The sequence below is a fragment of the Solanum lycopersicum genome, chromosome 8, assembly GCF_036512215.1.
Source record: "Solanum lycopersicum chromosome 8, SLM_r2.1".
NCBI classification, from domain to species: Eukaryota; Viridiplantae; Streptophyta; class Magnoliopsida; order Solanales; family Solanaceae; genus Solanum; species Solanum lycopersicum.
This window is the reverse complement of record NC_090807.1, coordinates 63,195,562-63,205,304: the sequence shown is the minus strand read 5'-3', so window position 1 is coordinate 63,205,304 and position 9,743 is coordinate 63,195,562. Positions and strand designations below refer to the sequence as shown.

General features: G+C 39.0%; 2 protein-coding genes across 2 annotated transcripts; one reads left to right on the top strand and one right to left on the bottom strand.

Annotated features, from left to right (window-relative positions):
• Nucleotides 1–469: 469 nt before the first annotated feature.
• On the top strand, nt 470–7,170 carry LOC101263835 (protein phosphatase 2C 29-like). Its single transcript, XM_004245830.5, has 4 exons — nt 470–2,733; nt 4,743–4,856; nt 5,186–5,450; nt 6,560–7,170. Exons 1-4 carry the CDS (start codon nt 847–849, stop codon nt 6,682–6,684), a joined length of 2,391 nt encoding a protein of 796 aa, XP_004245878.1. The 5' UTR covers nt 470–846; the 3' UTR covers nt 6,685–7,170.
• Nucleotides 7,146–9,606, bottom strand: LOC101264145 (pentatricopeptide repeat-containing protein At5g46580, chloroplastic). The gene has a single exon (XM_004245831.5). The coding sequence runs from the start codon at nt 9,451–9,453 to the stop codon at nt 7,318–7,320; it is 2,136 nt and encodes a 711-aa protein (XP_004245879.1). The 5' UTR covers nt 9,454–9,606; the 3' UTR covers nt 7,146–7,317.
• Nucleotides 9,607–9,743: the final 137 nt, after the last annotated feature.

Genomic DNA, 9,743 nt, shown 5'->3' with positions numbered 1-9,743 from the left:
TGACTTCGTTAATGAGTTTTAAGTCTTCCGCATTATATTCTGTCTATTATGTTTTGAAATGTTGGGATTTAGATGGGTTGGTTCGCTCACATAGTAGGATAAGTGTGAGTGCCATTCAAGCCTCATTTTTGGATCGTAACAAACTTGAACGATTTATTTATATTTAATTATGATAAAAAGTTTATAAAAAAAAAAAAGAAATATCAAACACACTCTTATATTTGATGTGAATTTCTATTAATTTTATCTTATACTATTGACAACTAACTGAGCATACGTACACTCTTTATCTCCTTATTCTCATCAATTTTACGAATGTTTTTAATATTTTTTTGATATTTTATTACTCCTATAATGTAATGACACATATTAAAGCGTATCTAAATACTTAATTAATTATCTTGAAAAAAGTTATTTTTAAAATTATTATTAATTTAGAGGCAAATCAATAATTTACGTTATGAAAATTCTGATCCGTCCCGAGAAAACAGAGGTGTCTTCATCTTCTTCTCTATTTTTTTTCAAATAATATTCGTTTTTTAACTTCGTCAGCCCGCAAAAACAGTAGTACAAAAAAAAACTACTCCTCTCTCTTTCTCTCTCTAAAACTTTGCATACATGTAATTTTCTCTCACTATATATCTCTCTCTTTCAAAAACCAAAACCCAAGAACTTAAACAATTCTTGTACCCTTTAGCTAGTTCTACAAAACCCAGATTTTTTTTTTCTTTTTGGTTTCTGGGGTTGGAATATCGGTTGTCAAAGTTTGGAACACTTTGACAGATATTGATAAATTTGTGTGTGTAGAGTTTCGGGGGTGGGGGGAGGGGAAATGAATCGAATGTGATGGGAGGGGGGTTTTCGCAGCTGTTTCCGTGTTTTAACCCGGCGGTGAACCGGGGTGAGACGGAGGTGATCTTCACCGCCGGTGAACCGCTTGATGAAACCCTCGGCCATTCCTTCTGTTATGTGAGGTCATCTGCGAGGTTTGTATCTCCCACTCACTCAGATCGATTTGTTTCACCTTCTCAGTCGTTACGGTTTGATGAACCAGCTCCTCTGAGGTCGAGGCAGCTTGGTCCATCGGAAACTGGGTTTCGTGCCATTTCTGGAGCTTCTGTCAGTGCGAACACTTCTACTCCCAGAACTGTCCTTCAACTTGACAATTTTTACGATGATGCCACTGGCTGTGATGCTGCTGGTGGTCTTGTGGGTTTTAATGGTGGTAATAATGTTAGGGGCAGTGTTGTAAATGGTTTCGAGAGTACGTCGTCGTTTAGTGCTTTGCCGCTTCAGCCGGTGCCTCGAGGTGGAGTTACCGGCGAACCGTCCGGTCCAATGGAGAGGGCCTTCTTCATGTCTGGTCCGATCGAGCGTGGGGCACTATCTGGACCGCTTGATGCTACCGCCGGCTCAGACGGCGGCGGCGTAGGTAACCGGGTTCCGTTCTCTGCTCCACTGGGTGGAGTTTATGTTAAAAAGAAGAGGAAAAAGGGCATTTCGGGAATTAAAAAAGCTTTCTACCGGAATTTCTCCGAGAAGAAACGGCCGTGGGTAGTACCGGTGAGAAACTTTGTCAGCGGAAGAAAGGACATTCCGGCCGCCGGGGACTGCACACATGATTCGGATATGGGCAGCGAATGTAATGTTCAATGGGCATTGGGTAAAGCGGGGGAGGATCGTGTGCATGTGGTTGTATCGGAAGAACACGGATGGCTATTTGTTGGAATTTATGATGGTTTTAATGGCCCTGATGCCCCGGAGTTTTTGATGAGTAATCTATACAAAGCTATGTATAAAGAATTGGAGGGTTTATTTTGGGATAGTGAAGATACTAGTAATCCGGAAGGGGCAAATCCAAGTTCAGAAAGCGAAGTGATTGCTGCGAATTCTAGCATACCTGATTCTAATTTAGTACTGGGGGCAACTAATAGCGGGGTTGGAGTAGAAGAAGGTGAAAGTGAGGTGAACTTGCAGCAGGTGGATAGAAGGCCGTCAAAGAAGGTGACTTTTGAATCAGGGGAGATAGAAGTTAGGAGGAGGAGATTGTGGGAATTTTTAGCAGAAGAGGATCCAGAAGATGGTCTTGATCTTTCGGGTTCAGATAGATTTGCATTTTCAGTAGACGATGCATTAAGTGTAAATAATGCTGGTTCGGCAGTGAATAGGAGGTCATTGCTGTTGTCGAAATTGAAACACGGTTTGTTAAGTAAGCACAAAGAGAGTAAGAAACTGTTCCCATGGAAATTTGGATTGGAATCTAAGGAGAAAGTTGAAGAGGAGGAGAATAGAGTTGAGGAGGAAAGTACTAGTAGAAATGAGAAGAGACGAAAGACGGGTCCAGTTGATCATGATTTGGTTTTGAGGGCAATGTCCAGGGCTCTTGAAGTTACTGAGTTAGCGTACCTGGATATGACAGATAGAGTTCTTGATCGATATCCGGAGCTAGCACTTATGGGGTCTTGTTTGTTGGTTGCTTTAATGAGAGACGAAGATGTGTATGTAATGAACGTAGGAGATAGTCGTGCTATTGTGGCAAAGTATGAGCCTGAGGAGGTTAGTTCTACTTCAGAATCCAAAGGTCCACGTAATGCTGGGTTGACTGTTGAGGGCATTGTTGAAGAAACAAGTGCCTGCAATGAGGAGAATAAGGTGACAAATGAGGCACCTGTTCAGGGTATGAAGCTGACTGCATTGCAATTATCCACTGATCACAGCACTAATATTGAAGAAGTAAGGTTCCTTAGTCCCTTATCAGTTACTTATGATGCTTGATTAAATGTCTGAAATTTAATGTGCAGTTGTCTTTTGAAGAAATTTGGTTGTTTTAATGTAGTGTGCGATACAATTTCACTTGGATATGTTTCCAAATAGGAACTTTGAAGGCTGGTTTGTCTTGAAGTTGCCACTGTAGAGATATATTATGCATCTCTCTGCCTTATTGTTAATCTTGTCGGTCACTAATTCTTGATCCAAGTGTAATCAACTCTTAAATGTTAGGAAGGTTTGCTGGTATAACCATCTGATAAAGACTTCTGTTGACTTATTCTTCAAGTGCTAGTCACTTTTCTTTTCCAATTAGGTACAATTAAAGTTTCTGCTAACCAACTCAACAGATTGTTTAATGAATTAGTTATTGTAAACCACATCTATCCCACTTGCCTCAAAGATATTGGCCATACCACTTGTTATTAACTGAATCAAGTGATGATCAATTTGAAGTTGTATCATACCAACTCAGCAGATTGTTCAATGAACTAGTTATCATAAACCACATTTATAGTCACTTATCTCAACGATATTTGCTATACCACTTGTTATAAATTACATCCAGTGACCTTCAATCGGAGTTCTGATCACCTTGACTTTGAGATGACCATTACTAGCGACTATTTCTGCAATTTTAGATTATGTGAATATGAGTGTCCAGTTTTATATGGCTAGAACAACTTGCTTGGTGTCAATGTAGGGGAACTTTTTTAATCTGATGCTTATGGTTGGTCTGAATTGCCTGCATAAATAGGGTGGTTTCTTGTCATGTGCTGCCTTTTGATTTATGTCATTCTAATGATAATAAATTGATATTAAAGAAGCCAGTACTTTGCATTTTGAGACCAGCTAATGCCTAGTTTACTTGGAAGAAGAAAAAGGATTTGGGAAGCTGGAAAATTAATAGTATGTGTACATTGACCATGTTAAATTCTGAACAAGAAGTCTAGATACCCTCTTGCGAATTACGAATTGGGTCATGTTTCATTTGTGCGTTTACTGATATAATCTCTATTACCGGCAATTTACTTCAAAGCAGTATGGCTATGTCTTCTGTTGATTTAAGCAATTACATTGAGAGCATAGTTTAGGATTTAGGTTTTCAATCAACTTCTTATCCTTCGAGTCTGAAGATAAACCACTATTTCAAATTTAATGAATTATTTGTGATGGCTTGTAAGCAATGTAAATTAGCTTTAGTCTCTGCAGCTCTCAATGGACGGCCATAGTGAGTTAAAGGGCTCTGCTTCAGGGTTTACTGTTGCCTTAGATTATAGAAATTACTCCTCTATCTAGAATGGAAGCAGTTTGCAGAATGTACCTTCAAGTTTTATGAACAATTTTATGGTGAATCTCTACTGATCTACTTGTGGAACAATACAAATTAACTAATATGAAAACTTAAAGCTACTAAAAAGAGTCTGAAGGACTAAAAGGAGAACTCCTGTTCAAGAAAACCAGCATGTGTTTGTGCAACTTAATTAGAGAGCATCTGTTGTACAATAGTTGTGCTTGAGCGAGATTAGTCACAGAACGGGTTACCCCCGGGAAGTCCTCATCTGCTGTACAGTGTACACAGATGGATAGACCTTTTGATGCGATCTCGTGAAAGTTGGCTTGCATGCTGATCGTGCTAAGAAAGTGATACATCATACAAGGTTTGCAGATAGGGAGCAGGATGGTATGCTTTTATAGACTCTGGTTCTTCAGGCTACCTCTCTTAGTATTATTCACATATATTCAAAAGTGAGTATGATGACTTCTCCCTTTGCCTGCCTGCTATGATGTGTATGTTTTATGTTCGACTGTGTTGTGCGATGTATATTTTATGGTTACAAGACATTAATGATGAAACTAGTCTTCTTATGCTGTTTACTATAATATTACTTGCTATTGCTTATAGCATATGTTCTTCTTCTTATATTTTAACAAGAACTGGTTCTTAAGTTGATATCTTTCTCTGATAATTTCAGGAAGTTATTAGAATCAAGAGTGAGCACCCAGATGACAGCAATTGCATTGTCAATGGTCGGGTAAAAGGTCGTTTGAAGGTCACTCGTGCCTTTGGTGCAGGCTTCCTCAAACAGGTTAGTCTTCACTTCTCATTCTTCATTCTAGCGTCTAATTCCGAAATCTTGTCCTTGGCATCAAATTTCACATTTTGGAGTCTCATTTTTGCTTAAACTTGGATACAGAATTCCCTCTTTGACATACTGCCATCTTGTGCAAACATTCATTTGTCCTGTGTTCTGTATGATACATATCTTTCTATTTTTGACTGCACTTTAATGTGGAGACTTGTATAATTTTTTGCATATTTGATGTACTTCTTTGGACGCACAATTGAAGAGCTACATACATTTTAAAACATTTTTGTTGCTAGTCCCCCTAACATTTTGAATATATGTTCGTGCAGCCTAAATTCAACGATGTATTGCTAGAAATGTTTCGGAATGTGTACATTGGCAATGATCCTTACGTTTCTTGTACACCTTCGTTGCGCCACCATAGACTCTGTCCAGGGGATCAGTTTTTGGTGCTCTCCTCAGATGGCTTATACCAAGACTTGAGCAATGAAGAGGTGGTCTCTCATGTTGAGAATTTCATGGAGAAATTTCCAGATGGGGATCCTGCTCAACACCTGATTGAGGAGCTTCTGTTCCGTGCAGCGAAGAAAGCTGGTAAGTTTTCTGTCTAGTCTTCCTGTTGGGGGTAGAGGTAAACTAGCCTTTCGTTTGGGTAATTCTCCAACCTTGCTATGCATTGGAGGTCGTGATGTTTATATCTTTCTAAGCCACTGGAGTTTTTGCTATGAGAATTTTATCTGCCAATGCAGTCTCTTAATTTTTGGTTCTCATAGACAACTATCTCTATCAATTTTTGCTCCTTATCCCATGGAGAAAAGCCCAAACTCATATCTTCTGCTTAACAATCCAGGCATAGTTAGAAAAGAAATAAATCAATTTCAGGACTGGGAAGTTCAATCCTTTTCCTTTGCACTTGGATTCTGCAACTTTTGCAGTTGTGTACTGGTCTTTTAGGTTGCGTTTTCTTAAGTGTTTAAAAAGATAGTTTGCAACTCAGTTCTTGACTTCTCGGGAAGCGTCGTTGGGCCTGTTTTTACTGAAAAAGAGTTTGATTTTTTCTTCTTTAAAACTGATTGTTAGTGATTACAAGGGATCAAGTAAACTATATTCTTGATTTTGTGTTATTAGTACACTAACTGATCTTATCCTTCCTTCCCTTCTGCTGCGAATGGTTTAGCTGTTTTTGGAAATTTAAGAAGCTTGTGTATTATATTGGCTTTTGTGTCTGTGTTTGCTATGCAGTTGTTTAGAATTCTCTTCTCCTCTGCAATTCTTTTTTGGGTTAAGGAAAGGCATGCTCCTTGCTCACATGTCATGCTATTTCAAGAGCATGCTGTTTGAAATTTCCTTCATCCTTGTCTTTTTTTTTTTTAAAAAAAATGCATGTTTTGAACATATGGCATTGTTGTAAGTTATGTGCAGCTATTTTTACGGGCTTACCATGGTTGTTTATCTTAGTCATCTTTCACGTGCACTCTTGGGTTTCTGGGACACGATCAATGACATGCTTATCTAAGCTTTCTACTAGTGTATGACTGGAATATGAAGACTACTATTTGCTTAGGCTCCGTTTTTCACAATAGTATTCTTGGTAGCTTCATTCTACTTGGTAGGATTTTATAACCAATAAAAAAGAAGTCTGTTTTTTATTGGTTATGACATGCCAGATACCTGTTCTCAAGCAGATTTAATTTCGTCTGCAGGAATGGAATTGCATGAATTGCTGGATATCCCTCAAGGAGACCGCAGGAAGTACCATGACGATGTTACTGTTATGGTGATATCTCTTGAAGGAAGAATTTGGAAGTCGTCAGGGAAATACCTCTGAGTTTTTACAACTGATGGCATCTGTGCAGCAATGATATCCATTTGTTATAATGCTGCTGCCTTTTTGATCCTGAGTTGAGATCTTGGGAGAAGTAGGGAAGCTGGGTAATCTCCCAGTTTCTTGAGAAGTGGATCATCAGGATGGGGATTTTGAGGATCATTTGAAGTCAACATAAGCACAGTGGCCTGCTTATCGTCTTGATAAACAGCCTAAACTAGTGTTACGCGCGTCTGCTACACCGTGGAAGCACTAGCAGAGAACTTACGTAGAAGAAAGAGACAGGATCTTTTATTTTTTATCTTCTTTTCTAGATTTTGCATAGAAGGATACTTTCATTCATTCAAGTTCGTTTTTTCTTCTTCTTTTTGTCCCCCCCTCATTTCTACTTTTTGTAATCACGTTGGTGGCTTAGTTACAGAGCTTTAGGCGAGAATCTATGTATTTTGGTGGTGGATTTCCACTTACAGAAGAGAGAAATGTTGTTTATATCTTTGTGTAAAGTTCATCTTACAAATGGGGCATTGGGAATGAAACACTTAGATAATAACTTCTCATAATTATTCAGTTTACCCAAAGTACAATGATCAATCAAGTTTAATTAAATCCATAATCCTAAAAGTAAAAGAGTATGATCTATGCATTTGCAGCTGCTTTTGAATGAACCCATGACACTACATCTTCACGAGTCGCGATGAAGAAACCGGCCTTCTCTTCACTCTGTTTGAAAGGAGCAGCAAACTTCTCCACATGAGAAGCAAAGGCATTTGCCAAACCCTGTGAGAACTTGTGAGTACCAGCTCCAGTGTTTGCTGATAACACTTCAGGTAAGGGCTCTTCACTCTGCACAATCTTAGCTAGTGTTCTCATCCATTCTTCAAATGCAGTTTGAGCTGCACCAACAGATAGTGCTCGGACGTTTAATCGCCATTCTTCTGGTGTCTTAGTATGTAAACCTGGGTATAGTCCATATACAGTTCCCAAGTATAGAAGCTCGTGAGCCCTCTCTGCGCGATTTCTCTTTCTGCATATATCAATTAGACAATTACAGAAGGGCCTTCTAGCATCATCTGATGTATTAGTCAGTATGGACCTGAACTCTTCTTTCACAATGTCATAGCTAGTGCTCTCATCTTCTAGCATCTTGACAAAGGTTACCAATCGTGGGTTAGCTTGTTGTAGACAAGCAAGGACCTTATCTGCATCGTCGCCCTTGCAGTAGGACACAACTGAGAGTAAGCATCCACAAAGTCTGTCATCTGGCTTGACTCCTCTCTGCACTGAGACTTCAAACACCTTAACCAAATCATCTATCCTCTGTGCTCTACCAAAGCACTGAACCAAACAAGTGCATCCCATAACGTTAAGCTCGATCCCTACTTTAGACATTTCCTCAAACAAAGCCATAGCTTTCTCTGCATTTCCAACGCTTCCATATATGTTAAGCATAGCTGTATAGCTCCAACTATCAAGTCTACAATTCTCCGACCTCCTCATATCATGAAACAACGTCTCGGCCTCTTCCTCTAACCCAAGATCTGCACACATACTCAACAATGTATTGTACAAAATGAAGTCCATAGGCCATCCGTTAGACTTCATTCTTTCCCAAAGATCCAAAGCATCTCTAGCCCACCTTGCCTTCCCATAAATCTTGATCAATGCCGTTAACGTCTTCGCATCCGGGGTAAGCCCTGAATCCACCATTTCCTCAAACAGACTCCTTGCCAAACCAGGCTTCCCAGCCTTACCCATTGCTTCTAACAATGTATTATACACAACCAAATTAGGCTGCACTTCAAGTGCCTTCATCTCTTGCAACACAAACCTAATACCATCATAATCCCCAGCTGCACCAAACACTTTAGCCAACACAGCAAAAGCAACAGGATCTGGAGTCCATCCACTAGCCCTCCCTCTCTCATACAAGCTCATCACCTCCTCAACCTTCCCCAACTGAGCATACACATCCAAAACAGCTGAATAAGTAACCTCATCAGGCATCAAACCAGTCTTATACATCCTCTCAAACCACTCAACTGCCTTATCAAAAAGATTACACCTTTTAGCACAAGTAATAATAGTAGAATAAGTAATGTTGTCCAACTCAACCCCACTATCAATCATCTCAAAAGCTAATTCCTCAATCTGGTGAAACTGCCTCCCAAACCTCAAAGACTTCATAGCAACATTATAAAAGATAGTTTCAAGAGGAAACAAATTCCTAGTCTTGATCCAATTAAAGAAAAAAAGGGTCTTTTGCCATGGCCTCAAACTATTAAGCACCAACAAAGCATTATCTCTAGTGGGTGGATGTGGGATATCTTCAAGAACAGCCAAGAAAGCATCATCAGAGAAATGAGACTCACTTAACCTCCTAGCAAAATTCTTAAGGTCTCTAATTTGAGGATTATAAGAGTAAGAAGACCTTTTCTGCCTCTGTAAAGACAAAACAGAAGGTTTAGGCCTTGTGGGGTTTACCCAAGTAGACTTTGGCTTAGAGAGAATCCTTGCTTGGTTTGGTGGGTCATCAAGAATGGTGTTGGAAAGTGGCTTTAGTTGTTCAGAAAGTGAGGGTTTTTTTCTTGAAGAATCCAAATCAAGATTTGGTTTTGGTGATTTTGAAGTGGAATTGCAAAGAACTGTGAATCTTTTAATGGACAATCTTGATGATTTGGTGGAAGAAGAAGATGAACCATAAAGAAGCTTTGTATCTGAAGTATAAGGTATGCTGCAATGGATGTCTAAACCAGTAGAGAATTTTGCAGCCATGGCCAAAGAGTTTGGATTTGGATTTGGAACTTCAATGAAAATACATCTATAAGGAATTTTGTGGATATTTTGACACCTTATCTGGATTTTTGTTGAGTCTTGGTAAAACCCCTAAAAGGACTAAAACCCTAATTACATTTTTTTTTTAAAAAAATAAAATTTGGAATTAGTAGATTGATTTTCTTATACTAAATGGGCTAGTAGTTTTTCTATTGGGCTCTAAATTAGCCTAGATGGCTGGTTTTGAGATCATCTATTAATATTTTGGCCATTTTGAAATGTAATTACAA